Source organism: Pinus tabuliformis, chromosome Q, assembly GCF_031772625.1.
Source record: "Pinus tabuliformis cultivar Carrire ecotype Pingquan chromosome Q, CPIR1, whole genome shotgun sequence".
NCBI classification, from domain to species: domain Eukaryota; kingdom Viridiplantae; phylum Streptophyta; class Pinopsida; order Pinales; family Pinaceae; genus Pinus; species Pinus tabuliformis.
This window is the reverse complement of record NC_142296.1, coordinates 896,892,290-896,911,078: the sequence shown is the minus strand read 5'-3', so window position 1 is coordinate 896,911,078 and position 18,789 is coordinate 896,892,290. Positions and strand designations below refer to the sequence as shown.

Sequence of the window (18,789 nt, the reverse complement as noted above, 5' to 3'; positions counted from 1 at the left end):
GGGATGCCTTGGCCACATTGTATTGGGGATCTTCCGAGCAGTGGAAGATGTACTTAGAGCAGAAGCTAAGATTTGCTTAGATGCAGAAGGGGGAGCGAGTAGATCTGTTCCTTACGAAACTGAAGGAGACCTGTGATGAACTCTCAGCCGGGAGACATACTCCTCAAGACTCGGAGTTAATGAGATTGGCTCTGAATTCCGTCTCAGATGATTGGCAAATCTTTGTCCAGAGTATCCTGGGCAGAGCAGTGTTGCAAAATTGGGACGAGATGTGGGCAGCTCTGAAACAAGAAGAGCTGAGGAGAGATCTGCTCAAGGTCAAACTTGACTGGGGCAGCAACAACGGAGGGTTGAAGCCCAAAGTGGAGGAAGAGGATAACGCAACCCTTGCATCGAAGGGAAAGTCGTGGCAACAAGACGAAAGCAGGACGTCTCCAAGGTGAAGTGCTTTAGATGTGGCGAGATGGGCCACTATGCATCCCAATGTCCTTTGAAGAAAAAGGACAATGATGAGAAGCATGATTCGAAGGTTGCAGCCGCAAAGATTGATGAGGAGGAGTTCACCATGCTAGCCGAGATACCTCCAAGAGGGAGGTGGGTTGATAGAGAGCTATAGTTGGGAGGACTGCAGATGGGCATGATCCTTGGGGAGCCCACTTCTTGTATCATCACCTTGCTATGGGAGCCCATGATCAGGAGTAGCGGGATGGTGGAGTTTCAGTTGATGCCATGGAGTGTTGATTCGACAAATGCAGTGGTTAGTAGCGCCAGAATGTGAGCAACACAGAGCAGAGAGGAAGCAGTGCAAGGAGGCACAGTGCAGAGCTTCAACAATGCAGTGGTTTCAGAAGAGAGCGTGGGACTAGTAGCAGTCAGGATTTCAGCACCGAGGTGTATCCATTGGATACTTGTCCAGTTTTGGGTGTTTTCAGTTGCTTCTCTCAGCAACTGAGTTGCAGTATGGATGTAGTGTTAGCAGTGGCAGTGCTAGCAACATAGCAGATGCAACGTTTGAGAGGGAGCTGTAGTACAGATGTAGCATTGACAATGGCAGTAGTACAGTAGCAACAACAACACGGTGGTTGATGGACAACATGCCAGGCATCAACAACGCAGGGATGATACTTCAGAGTTAGAGCAGTATGCAATAACAGTGTATTGCTAGAGCACATTCCTCGCTAAGAGGGAGTGTTGATTTGGGGTAGCATCGGATGTGCTTTAAGCCTCAAATTTTGCAGGGAGGCTTGGGCACGGGTATTCCAAAGAACCCAGAAAGTGTTTTGGGAAATTCCACCCAAAAGTGATTTTATTAAAATAATTAATATTTTTAATGGGGTTCCTAAGTCTAAACTTGGGAAAATTAAAATATTAATGGGTATTAATCTAATCAAGGGTGAAACTTCTATAAAAATCCACAGATCAAGCCAAAACGATCTGAGCCTTTGATTAAGATGTAATCTAGGCCGTTGGTTTTCCAACAAAAAGATATAAGAAGGGGTTTGAGGGTCATTTGGAAAACACACAGAGATTGGGAAAATCGATTTTCTGAAGTGAGAAGTTCTCAGGAGGAAAATCGATTGAGGAGATCTTGCAACTGAGGGGCAGTGAGAATCCGGGAGAAGGAATTTCCGGAGAGTACGAGACAGAGAGAGGACAGAAAGATGTCCAGAGGAAGGCTAACGCTGGCCTACGTAGTGCCGACTAGAGGCAACACAGTCATTGAGGGGAAGTCGAGTTCCTGTTGAGGGAAGCCAAGGTGTGAGTCTGGGAGGCAGAAGGTTGATTTCTCAGCCAGCAGAGGATCGACAGCATAATACCCAAGAGGGGTGATGCAAAAACTGCCCAGGGTGACGCAGTTCTGAATAGAGGCCATGTAGAGGGTGATGCAGAGACTCCAGAGTAGCAGGATCAGTCACTGATTCTCCAGTGATAGGGTGAGATCATTTCACTAGTCTTTTGTTCAGTATTCTCTCTGTATCAGATTGCTAGTTGAGCATCCTAGAATTGTACTCAGAATTTCTCCTGCATAATAATAAAACCCTCAGAGCTGCTGCACCGGTTTTCTCGCATTGGGTTTTTCCGGGGACTATTTGTCCAAAAATAACTGTGTCCTATGTGTTGTATTTTTCTTTCTTGCTTAGTATTTTGTTTCCGCATATATGTAAATTAAGTGAAGGTTGCAGATGTATTTGCTTCGAAATTTGCTGTAGAATACAGTGAATAACTTGCATGATTTAATCAAGTAGGAGAAGTAACATCAGGTTGCTGCAGTACGGATTCTGGTGTAGGAATTTTCACAGGATTAATGGGGGGATTTGGCGGAAAGAATGGGCTAGGTCTGCGCTCTTGTCCCCTAGACGCCGTTTAGGTATTAACCTTGGATTCTAGTCCCATGGGATCTCTTTTACTGACCATTTGACTCTAGGGATGGTATTTCATGGGAAACCCTGATTTTGGTTACGTTGTCCTACTCCCTTATCCGCTTATGTTACCCCCTTTCCACTCATGATTACATTATTCATCATTTCTCCCACCTGGGTTCACATTCCTCCACTTAGTCCACATAGGGTTAGCTCGCCCTTTCCCCTTGCCGTCACCTTGGATCAAGCCTGGAATGATGCCCCAAAGGTTGATGTCACTAAAAAAAAAGATAAAAACATATTTGGCCACATTCAACAAGAAAATGTACCACAAAATGCAAAAGATGGCCGGGACAAACACATTTAGCACGTGGGCAAAAGTCAATACATGAGCTCTACCCCATCCTCATGGCCATCACCCTGGTTCCTACTGGTTTTATGAACCTCCCTCATCATATAGGAACCCATGATTGTCCCAACCCCTGGTGGGCAACGAACCACCCTACCATTAAAAAAGGGGGAATTTCTTGCTATATCTTATGCATCATGCTCTTACCCCTTGAGCTAAGAGCAGTTAAACAAAGAAAATCATAAAAAGGCAAAAGGCATACAAAGAAGGGTGGAAAAATCAAGGTCGGGGCACCTCCTGTACCATTATTTCTCCCTTCTATACATCATAAACCCAAGTGTGGGCTTCCCTCTTATTAACTACCCTTGTATCCCAACATGTGACCCAGGGCTGCCCCTTCTCATCCCCTACTTCATTCACCTATCTGTCACATGCCACCACCTTTTGAAGGATGTACCTTGACTATATTACCCCCTTTAGAAGTAGAAAACACCTAATAGGATTATTCGTTAACCCCATTTGGGGTTTAGGAGACATTGGCACATCCTGAAGCCCATTATGGAAGGGCAGACTATTATGAAGTCCCCACTTGTGGTCTATGATTGGTAATGTCATGTCCCCATTTTTATTCTTCTTCATAATACAGGTAGGGTGGATTTCCAGGGCAGGGGATGGCCAGGTTAGTGGAGTAGGTTTATGTCATCAGGGGTCCCGATGCAGTTTTGAGGAGTTTTCATGGGGTCTGATGGCATTCGCTTGGCATATTCATCATCATGAGCAATTCCGCACATCTTGTTTTTGGTTTCGTGACTCTCTGACAATTCCTGTAAAACAGGGTTATTATTGGCATAACTTAATTAATTATGCTCGAGGTGGCATTCCGAGTGTTATCACTAGGCTAGACAGGCTGGGCTGTGACAACCTCCAACCAAGCATAACTATTTCAAACCAACTTTTAACTGGAAGTTAGCCCTTCCAGTCTGAGAGGGCTCTCTCAAAATACCTATAAGATTTTCAATATAAAACTCAAAATTTCAGAAGGCTAACTCTATACTTTTCATGTGATTTTGCAGGTGAAAGAGTGTGATGACAACCACCATTGGGCATGGAGTCAATTAAAGAAAATCAATTACAAACAACACTGTTTTCATGGAATCTAAGGCAATTTTGGCTTTAAAATGGTGTGAAATAAAACTTTTACAGTAAAACACAACAAATGAAGGAAGTTGGAGCATGTAAAATGAATTCCAAGTAATCAAATTGCTATGAAACTGATAAAAACATACAAAACATGGAGAAAAATATATGAGCCAAAACATAATCTCAAGGGAAAAAGAGAGTCTGCAAATGTATATTAACTGAAGAAAAAGGTTTACAAAGATGGCCCTCTCACATCATCCCTCAAACCCTTCAAAGTGAAAAAGTTACACATATATAGAGTGAGGTCTCCATTACAATAATCTGCCACCTGGGCTAAACTCGATGCATAGCTAAGAGATCTAATTTTAATTGAATTACAAAACATGGAGCCTTTATAGGGATATTTCTATTTTAATACATTTTGAATTCAAATAGGATTCTATCTATTTATGAGCCCATAAATATTCTATTGCTGAACCTTGTCAAATCCAACCAAACACTGAGTGTACTGGATTGCTGATGTGCTCTTTCCACATGGATGTGCTGACCTGGTTGACTTTGTTGACCTGGATTTCCACCAAGGCGAATTTCAAAATTTCTACAACAAATCTGGCGAGGAAAAAATCTATAAAATAGACCTCAAATATAAGTGAATATCTTCCAAACCCTGATATCTGTGTAAAAAATGAGAGAGGCTTTAACAAAAACCTCCTTCAGATTTCCAAAATTCCTTTCTATTTTGTGAGAAAGTGAGCTTGAAGTTGACTACTAAAACAGTCATTTCTAGAATTTATGTAGCAAATTTCAAAAAACACCTTTTTGCTAGCTATTTGACCTTTCTGACAGTGCTGAAGTCTTTATTGATGTTTATTAGCTAAACACATGCCATTTACACTCCCTTAGCTGAGGTTTAAACTTGCTTTTTCCTCCATGAAAAGCTACAACAATTTCGTAGCAAATATTCACCTTCAATATGGGGAGTTGCTACGAAACTGTCAACTTTATGAGATTTTGCATTTTCATGATTTCTTCCACCTCCATGTCATTTCTAATAGCCTGTACAAGCTTGTATACTACTAAAATTATTGGTTAAACATAGCATAGGCAAAAATTAAGGATGTTACCATTTTCAAGGGGTGGCATCTATTTCAGCAAAAACCTTGAGACCTTTCTTTAAAAGCTCATCTTTGATCATTTAAATTTGAGTCTTTAAGGCTTTGACTTGTCCCTGCAATCTTTTCTCGTTTGCTTGCAACCAGCTATTCCTTTTGTACATTTATTTTCATTTTCAAAAATTTTAACAACATTGCTAATTTGACAAATGAACTCCAAACTATCTAAAAGTTATCAAAGATAACACAGGGGAAAGCCATTGATGGAACACCTCAGTGTAATAGCTCATTGGAACCGGAACAAGAAGATCTACAGGATGGGATGCTGAGGAATGACTTCCAATGGTCGAAGATAGTATGGTGGGTGATTTACCATTTCCTTAGTTAAAAATGACTTTAATTACTCATTTAATTAAGGAAAAATAATTAATTAGAGGAAATGGGCCAAAAATGACTTGAGTAAAAAAAATAAAATAAAAGGGGTCACTTAAGATAAAGTCAATGGAAGAGCTTATAGAATAATAATAAAATAATAAAATAAGATGCTTCTAGAGGCTTGGAGATCTAGCCATTAGATCTATAAAAAAAGGAGGAGAAAATCATTTGGGACATCTTGGATCATCGATTTGTGTCATGTCCCTTCCTAAATCATTTTGGAACAAGATTTAATTTTGTATTATGGGGCCAATTTTGGAGTTAGTGGACCCCATTCGATTCTATTAGGAGATTAGACTAGGAGAAGATGTTTTGTTTTGTAGTTAAGTTACACATGGGGGCCACCCTCACTAGGGAATTACACACTCCCTAGTTCGATTTGCATGGAGGGGGATAACTTTTGCATGGTGTTGGTTAAGTGGGGCCCACGATGGAGGACGAAATGGAGGGAAAAGTGCCCCACAAAAACTATATAAGGAGGGCAACTCTCCTCTTCTTATTCATTCATGAGAGTATATCGATTTCTCTTGGTTGCTCGAGCTGCTTAGCCGAGTCACTGGCTGTTTAGCACGAGTTCTTTAGGTGAAGAGCTCACCCTTTCTTCGGGAGATTTCGAGTGCCACCCTAGGAAGGTTTCCTTCATTTCTTTAGGAGGAGAATCACATTGTGATTTCTAGCAGTAGCATTTCCTTCTAGGTGGTGCGCATTTCTAAAGGACGCAGTCAGAGAGGAAGCCGAGTTGCTTTTGGAGCTGAGCAGTTGAGTTTTGACGTGAGATTTTCTGGAGGAGAGGCTAAGGAGGATTGTCAGCCTTTGAGGGAGTTTGGGAGCTGATTGAGGTTTTGGTTTGGCAGTGTGACTTTCGCACTACCTGGGCCAGTGCAGAGGTAGTGTTTGGGAGTTCATTTGGTGGGTAGAGTATCAACCCTTGAGGCTGAGCTTTGCCGTGGAGGTTGGAGGAGTTATTCAGGGTGAAGTTTGCTCCCTTTCCAGAGCTTGGAGGAAGACTTTGTGGCCATTTCTTGCAGGCCGTATTTCTGGAGCTGTTTGGAGGGCATAGGCCATAGAGGAGGTCAAATTTGGGAGGTTGGGTTCAAGCCAAACCCTTTCCGAGTTTTGGCCATGGAGCTTGTAGTTGAATTTTCATCATTTTCTGAGCACTGGAGGTGGGATTTCTTGCAACTCCTTTCCAGTCAGTAGTTGCCGTTACTGGGAGACAACGCAGACCATTAGAGGAGCAGTTTCTTTCTAGAATTTGGGGTTACTGTTGACACTTGGGTTCTGTCTAGCTCGCCCTTGAGGCAAGCCTAGGTGCTTTTTCCACACTATTGTACTTGCTCCATTCATAAATAAAATGGCTCAGCTGGTTTTCATTTCTGTTGTGTATTTGGTATTTGTTGAGCGTTTAATTTTTGTGCATAAATCGAATTTGCTTTTGTATATCACTGTTTGTTAAGTTTGGAACATTTCAATGGTATCATCGATTAGATTCTGGCTCAACCGTGGGGAAACTTTTCTATGAGTGAAGGAGACCAACAAAATATTACTTACAAAAGGTAGAGGTAACGGAGCAGGGAAAGGGAGTTGGAGATTACTCCAGACACGAAGGATCATGGGAAGACTGCAGTAGCGGAATATATGGGTGAGCCCAAGAGCAGGGAAGAGATGGCCTTTGATAGCCTCTTGAAGGTTTTGAGTGATTTGGAAAAGGGCCAGAAGGAGATGCTGGACAAGATCAAAATGCAAAACTGGGAGCGAAGCACCCACCGAGAGTTCATAGTTGGAGAGACTTCAGGGGCCTCTCAACAGTTCGATCATCTTTCTCCCACAGTGCAATGACCATCCTTGAGTGAGCCAACTTGAGTTACTTTACCCTCTTTTATACCTTTGGCGTAGGGAGAGACTGGTGGAGGTGAGGGTCCATCGTTGATGGGGGAGAATTTCTGGGAGTGGCAATCCATGGGGGTAGACTTCAGGGAGGCTCTAACCTTCAGAGACTTTTGCGAGCTCACGCAAAACAAGAAGGGGAAAGGCTATGGTACACAAAACTATGAGCTACATTGTTCTATTGGGAAAATATATTTCCCTACATATGATGGCAGTTCCAAGTGCATAACACATGCTTGGGTAGAAGTCTTAAATGGGATTTTGCAGGGATGATGAGAAGTATTAAGAAAAAAGATGAAAGAGTAGTTGAAGGGGCCATGGTTGGCAAAGAGATAGTTGAGCATACACCCATTGATGAGGTATTTGGGGTTGCGACCGAGTTCTCAGGTGATAATAATGCACCACAGGTTGGTGAGGTGCCAGAAGACAGCTCCACTGCTGTTGAGGAGCTGATAAGTATAGAGGCCTCCAGATCCGAAGTTGCCAGACGACAGTCGCCTACAGCTGACTGGTGAGCATATCATGCATATTGGGTTGTCTATGGAGGAGCAGTTGAAGGCTCATGTCGAGCCCGTGATGGAGGAGGATGTGCAGCCATCCCTTGGGCTAGCCATTGATGAGGGGCAACATAGAGGTCACGCATTGGGTTTTTAGCACAGTGCACTTCAGATGCACATTGGCGGGGTTTATAGCGTTATCAACCCACACATATGCATTAGATTGAGGGAGGTCGAGTTGTCTAGACGTACCCGAGGGGGTGGATAGGTTAGCATGATTGAGCTGAGCATGATACCACATCAGCTTGGAGGGCTTGTTCCTTCCATAGAGGATTACACATTCGATCTCTCCTTTGGGATTGGATGGCGAGAGGTACTGAGCTGGTACTCGATGGAGCAGGTTAGGCGGTTGGATACATCCATGGCCACATGTCAGCAGAGGCCATGGATTACCAGAGGGACTCGAGGGCCGAACTATTTTTGGGATCCAGGTGGGATTTTCCATCACATCATAGAGCTGGTAGTAGCTACGGGACAGATTTGATGCTTGAGCGCACCCACATTTTCTGATCTCCATCAGAGCCCCAGTCAACACTAGTGACAGGATGGTTTGACAGGTGAGCAGACAGATTTCATGAGTTGTCTTGGCATATTGACGGTGCGTGGAGTCACAGGGTGACTAGCTTACTTTAGCAGGAGCTGGTAGGAGGAGGTGGCATCGACAGGCTATCAGACAGGGCATTGTATGGAGAGAGTGCTCTCTTACTAGCATATGGGACGCAGGGACTATTGAGGATAGGCGCAGTAGTGTCATTTCTGTTAGCATGTGGGGAGTCAAGCCGCTCAGGTCTTTCAGAGAAGATGGGGGGATGTAGCCCACATCATGGAGGGCGTATTAGCAGAGAGGTTAATATTTTGGCCCGTGCAGGATACTATATGTTACAGGGAGGTACGACAGTGGGCAGTGGTACACAGGACTACACAAAATTATGTCATAGCGTCCAGTGTTATGTAGAGGGATGCAGTCTGATGCATATAGACCTAGCGTTAGGCCAAAGCATCTAGTGGTGTGCGGGGCTATGGAGCGAGGAGCAGGGGCCTGCAGAGGAGCATGGAGACGCAAGGTGGTGTGTCATAGTATGTTGGACTGCACTGTGGAGTGGGAGGCACATCACATTGAGTACATGCAGGGAGTGACAGGTACAGTGACACATGCGGGACCCAGGCCAGTACAGGATGACATAGCCATAGCTGAGGGTATCCAGCGGTGTACAGGGGTAGGCCATGGTGTACAGTGGCATGTCTAGGAGTACTGGGATGATTGGTGGCATGCAGGGGTGTATAGTGTTGCACAACGAGGTCATGGAGTGTTGCCTCTAGGGAGACCCTTGGACGGAAACACCGGGCATACCTTTGGGCGTAGTTCACCCAGGATCGATAGGGACACAGATGAGCGATACTTGATGGTATCCGCGGGGACTCACACGCCTGAACCTCTTCTGCATCCTTGACGGGCATAATGGATTTTGCTGTCGACTTTCTGCACTTTGGGCATGAGCCACGAGGGACGAGGAGCTCACCTGAGATATTTGGGTGAGACTCAGCGCACTAGGGGGGAGACTTTTCAGTAGTGGCATTGGGTTGGTGCGTCAGTTGACAGCCACAGGTTGGGGGATGAGGTGATCATCTACAAGGGTGGCATATCGTTCATCACCGAGCCTATGTCTAGGGATCTAGTCCCGAGGGAGACATGTGTCACTCTTTTCTCAGGGCATGTCGGGACCGAGCATGAGCAGAGGATAGTGGTTACGACTGAGGTAGTTTCCCAATATGTGTCTGGGCTCCAGATCTTATATTGGTACCTTATCGAGAGGGTAGATGGTAGACCCAGGGGAGATGGTTGGCAGGGATAGGAGGGATCCATATACCCTGAGTCGATTACGAGTATCAGATACCCATCCTTTGGTTGCATTCAGGGGGTAGCTCTTTGGCACACGTGGCTTCCAACGATCATCGGTACTACATAGTGGCAGGCACAGGGCAGATTAGCATGCATCAGATTAGCCCACGATATATGGAGCCTATATAGTGATCACATGCAGGGACTAGAGACGAGGGCCATAGGGATTCCATCGGTTGACAGGGCTATGCATAGCAGGTCTGGCTATGGGATTTAGTTGATCGATAGATCACTCGTGGTGAGTGGAGTCGTGGCAGAGAGTGATATAGTTCACTCTTGGGATGACACATGGGGGTTCACAGAGGGTTTCATCATATGAGGAGGCAAACATTCTCTGCTGCACAGGTTCAGAGTTAGATTTGGATGGGTAGACCTGGGTGCCATGGAGATGCCCAGGCAGGATGTGTCTCGCCTCTTTCAGTATTCCACCATTGAGTTCCAGGAGAGGAGGATACTGACTGCGCACGATGGGGAGTATGACATAGTCAAAGTAGCGCAGCGTCAACATGGTGGCACCACTCTAGGACTAGCAGGGAACTGGGGCATCACAGCTCTTCACAACTCAATAACCTTTAGGGATGCGCCGACTACTGCAGGGGGAGATCATACAAATCTTCCATTGGGCTTTAGCGAGTCACTGATGGAGTAGGGGACTTCTGGTACTTTCACCGGGCAGGATAGTGAGTGGAGCGAGGGGAGCTTCATGTTGGACAGGATTGCCTGGGATCCTGGTATTGAAGGATTCTTCCATATTAGGACAGTGTAGAGGTCAGGCACGATCCAGTGGCACATCTGGGACCCTGGCACATTTTGCAGTGACAGTGGGGAGCAACAGTTAGAGAGGTTGCTTGCTCAAGCATTGCTTGAGGACAAGCGATTTTTGGTGCATTGGAAGAGCTTGCCGGATGAGGATGCCACCTGGGAGGGTGAGCACATTTTGGAGCACCCAACTATGAGGTTTCTTGAGGGCAAGCAACATTTGGGAGGGGAGGACTGTCATGTCCCTTCTCAAACACATTTGTAACAGGGTGCTGCTACACAGTTTTGCACAATTTTGGCTAAGGAAGAGAACCCATCATTTTCGACTTAGGGACTTAGGAGGCAATTTGACTTTATTTGGTTGTTAGTGGAATGTGAGGGCCACCCACATGGGAGTTCGAATTGGCCCATTTGAATAGCTTGGAGGCAAAGTCGAATAGGTGGATGGAGGGGCCCACATGAGGCTAGGGAGGTCCAAGGAGTTATAAGGAGGGAGCAACTTTGATTTTGGATTGATTCTTACACCTTGCAATCAAAATTACTTCACTGTTCACTCTGCTATTTAGCTGAGTCATCTGGTTGTTTAGCCACAAATCTCCCAAGCGGGAGATTCAACCTCTACTTTGAGGGACCATTCGTGCCCGCCCTAGAGAGACAATTCCATTAATATTTCAGGAGTTTTGGTAGTGTGTTACAACACTACCATTCAACCACAATAAGGAGTGTGTATTTCTGGCTAGCTAGAGAATACGTAAGGGGAGTTTGGAGCTATCAGTGATCAAGCATTTGTCGGGAGAGTTAGAGGATTGGGAGAGTAGCAAAGGGCCAACCTTTCTTGTGAGTTTGGAGCCAGCAGAGCTAGCATCCCAGCAGTTTGATTTACAGTTACCTGGGCCTGCGTAGAGAGCCATCACTAGGCTCACGTGGGAGTTGGAGGAAGGAATTGTAGAGCTGGGGCTGGCCGGGAGAAGTAGGAGATCACTTGGAGGGCCATTTGAGGAAGATTTTTGGAGTTGGGAGAGCAGAGATTGACAGGATCAGTCACAGCAACAAAATTTGAAATTGGAAGAGGGCCAAGCTGTGAAGGGTCTTTTTTTGAAGGTTGGAACCAAGGGAAACCATTTTTGTGTTTTTCTGGGTTTTGGGCAATGATCACACTCCTAAATTTATAGAATTTTCTGGGCAGATCTAAGGGGTCAACCGTCAAATAGGGGTCCCAACTCAACCAGCAGCTAGAGGAGATAAGGGGAATTTGGGCCAAAATTTCTAGGTCAACATTTGGCCAATTCCTTCATGGGTCCTTTTGGGTTTAGGCCAAGGAGCAAGTAGTTGAAATATCATAATTTTCTAAGCTAGGGAAGCAGTGATTTCAGCCCTTCAAAGTCAACAGACATAGCAGTTTTCTGGGGCAACGCAGTTCAGTTTGGTGCAACAGTTGTAGCAGCCTTCAGTTCAACATTTTCTCACCTGGGTTTTGTCATGCTTGTCCATTGAGACAATCCCAGGTGCATCATTCTATTTTACTATTGTTTTTGCTCCTGAAGAAGTAATAAAATGGCTCAACAGTTCATTATTTCCAACATTTCCATGGGTGCTTAATGTATATTTTGTTTTCCTGATTGCTGGATTGTTTGCATGCTTTGTATATCACTTACATTCCTGTTTAGGAACATTACAGAATTTGTGCAAGTTTGCAGGCTTGAATTAGTGGCTAATATACAAGCCAAAATTTTGCTTACAAGGACTGTGCAAAGGTTGACTGGTTGGCCTGCGCAGGCATTTTGAGGAGCTGCATTGTTGTGGTGAGGAGACGGGGGAATTTGTGGCCAAATTGGGTAAAATTGCAAAGGTAAATTTTGGGAGAAATTTCTGGGAGCTTAGTGCCAATTTGCAGTGACATTTCTAGGTGATGCGAATTTCCTGGTCGTGGGAGGAACTCGCAATTTTGTGGGGCTCCAGGGTTGGTTGGAAGGAGGCCATACCCTTTCTGGGTTTTGTTGGACTCGTTGAGAAAGTGCACCAACTAAATTCTCAGAATTTTTTGAGCACTTATGAGGGTAGATTTCCCATTTCCTATCTGGCAGCAACAACAGAATATTACTGGGTCAGCGCAGAAATTTGGAGAGCAACCTTTCCAGCCCTTGGGCATCATTATTATTGCCTGGGTTTTGCCTTGCTTGTTGTAACAAGCCCAGGTTCCTCTATTGCCATCTATTTGTACTTATTTTGCGCAGAATAATAAACTGGCTTAGTATTTTGGTGTAATTTTCTGGTGTAATCTGATATTTCTTTGTGTGTGCTGAATTTTTTGGTTGCATGTTCATATTTTTATTTTGTTATCACTTAATATTTCCATTAGGAATATTACACAGATCTAGTGGAGGTTGAGTTCATTCGTTGATGAGGCTGGGGCCTTTTTGTATGGGATCACAATTCTTCTAGAGAGGCCGCAATTTCATTGGAGCAGCATCATTCAACCAACCAAATCATGACAATTACAGGAGTTATTCACGGGTTCTAGAAATCAAATTATTGCATCTTAAGTGAGTTGTACATCATGTAATTTCCTGATTAATATTAATAAATAATTGGATGAGTTGTTGCTATTTATTTGGGAATTTTGTGGATTATATTTGCTGAAGCTAGGGTTTCATATTTGATTGCATTTAAAATGTTTGACAAAATAGATATAGCCCATAAAGGCTTATTATTATTATTATTTTCCTCCTATAACCGACGGGAATCGAATAGGCTACTGAATCAGTCTCCAGAAATGATCATTTGGAAAGGGACATTACAAAACCGCAAATTCAACCATAGAACTTCTCTAGTTAGCTATGGTCATCCATACCAACTATCTTCATGCTATTAGTACTCACATTGGATTCCAAGATGTTCAATTATGATTGCATGTAAGGCTGAATATCTGGTTTCTGAAGTGCTTTTGAACCAAAATTCAAATTATGCAACTTATTAGTTCGTTTTCCATGTTGAATTGTTATTTTACTTTATTCTTTGAAATTGCATCTTTTTCTCTTACACTCTCCTCCCTTTCCAAATAAAATTAGGGTTGATTAACATGTTTCTCTGCTTGCTCAGATTGTCGAGTTTTCTTTGTCCAAAATATTTTTTAATCTTGTCTTGTGAGTCTTGACGCTGAGGGATTAACCTGAAAGGATTGAGATGTATGTCCAAAAAATTGATTAATGTGGTACATGCATCCAAGTCTGTTGGTTTGAACTTTGGATATTGATTTTGCGTGAAATTTTTGCTCTCTGAATTTCAATTGTATATTGCATCTTACTTTTCTAGTGGATTTGGAAACTTCCATGCAGAAATTATTGCCCCTTTGGTCTTGTCTTCTCTTGTTTAATGTTGATTCATTGACATGGTCCTTCCTTGGAAGAAAGTATTCTGAGGATTACAATTGTTCAAATTCTTGAGATATAATTTTACAAAATATTGATGTGATCCAATTTTAACCACATGCATCCAAGTCTATTGGTTTGGCTATTGATTTGTGTGGAGTTTTTCCTCTCTGAATTCCAATAGTATATTGCATCGTACTTTTCTAGTGGATTTGGAAAATTGCCATGCAGAAATTATTGTCCCTTGGGTCTTGTCTTCTTGTGTAAAGATTGAGTTGTTGACATGGTCCTTCCATGCAGGAAAGTATTCTGAGCGGTGTTCCATGGGGACACGTCCCCCAAGGTCGGGTGCGCGCATCCCTCGCACCCCATGCACCGGGGACGGGGGACGTATGGGGAAACGTTTCGCCACGTCCCCCTTTTGGGGAGATGTGGGGAGACGTAGGGGGGGACGTTTCCCCAGTGTGGGGGACGCGACTCCCCAAAAGGGGTGTCCCCCCTCAAAATGAGCTATGTGTCCCCCCATAAATTTGCTTGTAAACAATGATTTATGATAGGGGAAACCTAGTATTTGACCAAATTGCCCTACTAGTGCTATGTAATTCATGGTAATGCTAAATTGTTAAAGTAAAAGGACGAAAATGAAAGATAAAGGAGAATATTCTCCTTTATCTTTCATTTTCATTCTTTTACTTAAATTTTCAACATTACCATGAAATGACCCAGGATGTTTGAGAGTGGTTCTGACCTCATTGGATTTCATATGGAGAAATTAGAATTTTAGATCTGACTCAAAATCTAGCAGACTTAACAGTTTTTCAGGAATTCAGGATTTCGATGGATTGCAATGTTTCCATTGCATATTGTCATGTACAAGGGTATGAAATTAGTATTTAATCAAGAGCACCAAGCCCTCTGTGTACTTTAGAGTGACTTTTAGACTCATCACTCCACTATTTTTGAGTTTTAGTTATATCAATTTACTATTCCAATCTTTAGATTTCAGTATCTATTATAGTCTATTTTGCTTAGTGCTAATTAGATTCTAGAATGATGAATGATTAATTTTAATTTTAATTCAATTTAGAATCTAGAATGATGAATGATGAATTTAATTTTTAAATCAATGTAGATTCTAGAATGGTGACTAATGAATGATGAATATGGATCAAAGTATTTCATTATTGAATCTCGTGGTCTATGGATGAATCATGTATATATTAGTAAGGATGATGAGTATGGATCAATGTATTTCATTATTTAATTCAATTATGTATGTATCATTGTATTTATGCTTTCATTATTGAATATGAATTTGAAATATATATATATATATATATATATATATATATATATATATATATATATATTAAAAAAAAGGGGAAAAAATTATATACCCTTACATCCCCCTAAATTTCCCTAAAATTTGAGGGTACTCCCACACATCCCCCTTGTGCGTCTCCCCGCACCCACGTCTCCCCGTCCCGGAGTCTTGGTGGAACATTGATTCTGAGGATTACAATTGTTCAAATTCTTTTGATATAAATTTACAAATTATCTATGTGATCCATTTTTAACCTCTGGAATTGTTATAGGAGTACAATCATGGCATTCTTCAGATACAATCACTGAAAGCGAAATACACTGCTGAAGCAAAACGATCTGAAGCACTTGAGGGCGCTTGTACTGCACTTAAAAAAGGTGAGCATTGAAAAATCAAGTGTTTATTGAAGACTGAAGAGAGGGCAGGCTTTGCATGTTTCTATCCTTTCTCAAGTTTAGTCCCAGAACACTAGCTTGAAATCCATTCGAATGATACAAGAAGGTTTCCGGAAAAGACTCTTATTTCACGCATTGGTTGTCCATGTGCAAATATCCAATTTCAGTTGCAAATTAGTATCGATAACACTTTTGCCAGTTTTAATGTCAACTGCCTGTCCAATCTTTTTCTCAATCACATAGCTTTTGAAAGTCAGAGATATAAATTGATCTCATTGCTAAATAATTGGTATGTTGTTTTTGTTACTGTGTAGAAAAAGATCTCTATAGATTTTTCAGTTGAATAATATTCTTGGTTACCAGATTTATTTGGGTTACTTGAGGACAACTGAATTGTGATATGGAGGTTTATGTGTTACTTGATGACAAAGAGCTGGGGGGCTGTTATGTATGTCAGTGCATGATAATGCTTGTAGTTGTGATAGCTGTCTGAGTTGTTGACTATCAAATTTGCTTGTGTTGCTTGAGGACAAATGAGTCTGATCAAAGCACACGATACATGCCACCAAGTGCACAAGACCTACTGCTGTATGATCTTTGATGAAAAACCAATAAGTGTCCACCATGCTAGTGCTTGTAACTCTAGAATTGGATAATGACCATGAATAATCTCAAATAAAGACAATTTCCGATGTACAATGAAAGCAGTGTCCTTATGATCTTCATAATTTTTCCTTTGTCTCAACTCTCAACAAGATGATGTGAAGTTGCACATGTGAAGCTTAGCTTAAGAAAGTGCTGGTTTCCATTCTGTGCTTATAAAGTTAGGATTGCTATGATCAAGATTTAATTAATAGCCCATTGTAATGTCCCTTCCTAAATTATTTTGTCACAAGTTTAATCTCCCACAATTTTCGATAATTTTTGGTGACTTTGGAACCCATCCAATTTTCACTCATGGACATAGGAGAGAAAGAGGCTGAATTATTTTGTTAGTGGAATGTGGGGGCCACCCACAAGGGAAAAATGCACTTGGCCAAGTGTGGAATTCGAATGGCCTTGGAGGGGAAATCGAAAGGCTAGGAAGAGGGGCCCACATGGGTAGGAAGGCCCACGAAATTATAAATAGGAGGAGCTCATCTACTCAAAGGGTCTTTTGTCTATCAAACTCATTTTGTTGCTCGAGCTGCTTAGCCGGGTTACTAGCTGTTTAGCACCGAGTTTTCCAAGCGGGAAACTCAACCTTTCTTTGGGGGACTTCGAGTGCCACCCTAGGAAGGCAAATCGTACTACCTTGGAGGAGAGCTGGAGGAATTTTAGAGCACATCTTTCAGTCTTTGGCTCAACTAGTGCATTTCTGGAGGACGCAGGAAGGGAGCATGCAGGGATTGTTTTGGGGATCTTCTGGGCAGCATTTGTCGGGAGAATTTTGGTATTGGAGCTTCAATGGAGGATCAACATTTTGGGGGAGTTTCAAAGCAGGAGATTGTTGCTAGTGGGCAGTTCGATTTGTAGCTTCTTGGGCCTGCGTAGAGAGCTTTCATTGGGCACACGTGGGAGCTTGGGGAATGAGTTAGAGAGTTGGAGATTGCCGGGAGAAGTAAGGGAAACCTTGGAGTGGAGCATCTTCGCCTTTGGGAGTGATTTGGAGGGTTTTTCTAGCGAGCTTCAAGCAGGTTCTATCTCCCAGCTCTTGGAGGAGGACGTGGTCTTTGGAGGCCAAATTTCGGGGTCAGAACTAGGCCAAACCCTTTCTGGGTTTTGGTGGGTTTTGGTTGAGGAGCTTGAGGCTAATTTTGTAGAATTTTTTGAGCACCAGAGGTGGCGTTTCTAGCAGTTCCTTTCCAGCAGACAGTGCAGATTTCTGGGCAGCGCAGAGCATCTTTGGAGCAACAATTGTGTAGCATTTGGGCTGTTGTTTGATCACCTTGGTTTTGTGGCCAAGGTGCACTTCTTCCACACTATTGTACTTGCTCCACGAGAATTAATAAAATGGCTCAGCTGGCTCTTACTCATGGTGTTCATATGGGTGTTTGCTGATTGTTTCAATTTTCTAGTGTTGAATTTGTTTTTGTTTGCATATCATTGTTTTTCCTAGCTAGGAACATTACAGTGTTATCAAAGCCCAGACATTGGCTCAGCCGTGGGGGATTTTCCCATGAGTGAGGAGGACCATGTAATGTCCCAAACGGGATATTAAACTGATTTTGCAGAATTTTAACTCATCCAAAAATTCGCCATAAAATTACTATTCAATTAACAGAAGATTGCCATGTAAAATAAAACAAGAGAATGCATGCAATTCAATCGTACAATGAGCAAAAATAATCTTAGCTTTCATTATAATAGATAACTGAAAGAGTGTACATGATGATATAGCTGAAATGGCTGAGATAGACAATCTGGTCTGCAAAACTGATTTGCTCTGATGTTGAAACTGTCGTCCCAAAACTGAACTGAAATCAATCACTACACCTGTGAATTCTGGCTGAATCCACCAAGGGGATGAGGTGGGTTTTCGTCCACTCTCACCAAGATCCCCGAGGTTTTTCATCCTGGGGCTACTACTAAAGTAGAGCACTGAGTTCTCAAACCTCTCCACAAGAAGAAATCACAAACCCAAGATGTCCTCTAATGGCTTCCCCCTCCTCTTTTTATAGATTTGATGGACCCTCTAGAAGCTCCTGTTTTATTATTATTTTAATCATTGAGCACATTTCCCTTAAATAAAATATTCTTTTTAATGTGGGAAAATGGTAAATTGGCCACCATGCTTCCTCAAACCACCGGAAATCACTTCTAGCCATCCCATCCTATAGATATTCTCGTTCCGATTCCAACGAGCTATTATACTAAGGTGTTCTGCCAAGTATTCCTCCTGAAATTCCACCTTAAGCGAAATTAATGGAGTCAGGCCCATTAATAACTCAGTTTTTTGAAAGTTGTCGGAATGCAATGGAACGAAAGGAAAACTGTGTGGATGATGGAATATACCAAGCAAATGCCATCAGACCTCATAAAAACTCCTCAAAACCCCATGAAACACCTCTTGAAGCCTCTGGGCCCGCTGATGAAGTAAACCTGCACCTGTGACCTCTTTGCCCCAGCCCTGAAAGTCCATCCTAACCATGCCATGAGGAATACCAAAAAAAGGAACATTACAAGTCCTCCCGCCCCAAGATTGCTTTCCCTCAAGCAATCCA

The 18,789-nt window shown here is 42.7% G+C and overlaps 1 protein-coding gene across 1 annotated transcript in view; it reads left to right on the top strand.

Annotated features, from left to right (window-relative positions):
* Window positions 1-18,789, top strand: part of LOC149222360 (protein At-4/1-like) — a 252,333-nt gene that overhangs the window by 103,848 nt on the left and 129,696 nt on the right. Inside the window, exon 2 of the mRNA XM_089383086.1 lies at window positions 15,463-15,568. Within this exon, the coding sequence (XP_089239212.1) occupies window positions 15,463-15,568 (106 nt within the window). The remainder of the gene's footprint in view (window positions 1-15,462; window positions 15,569-18,789) is intronic.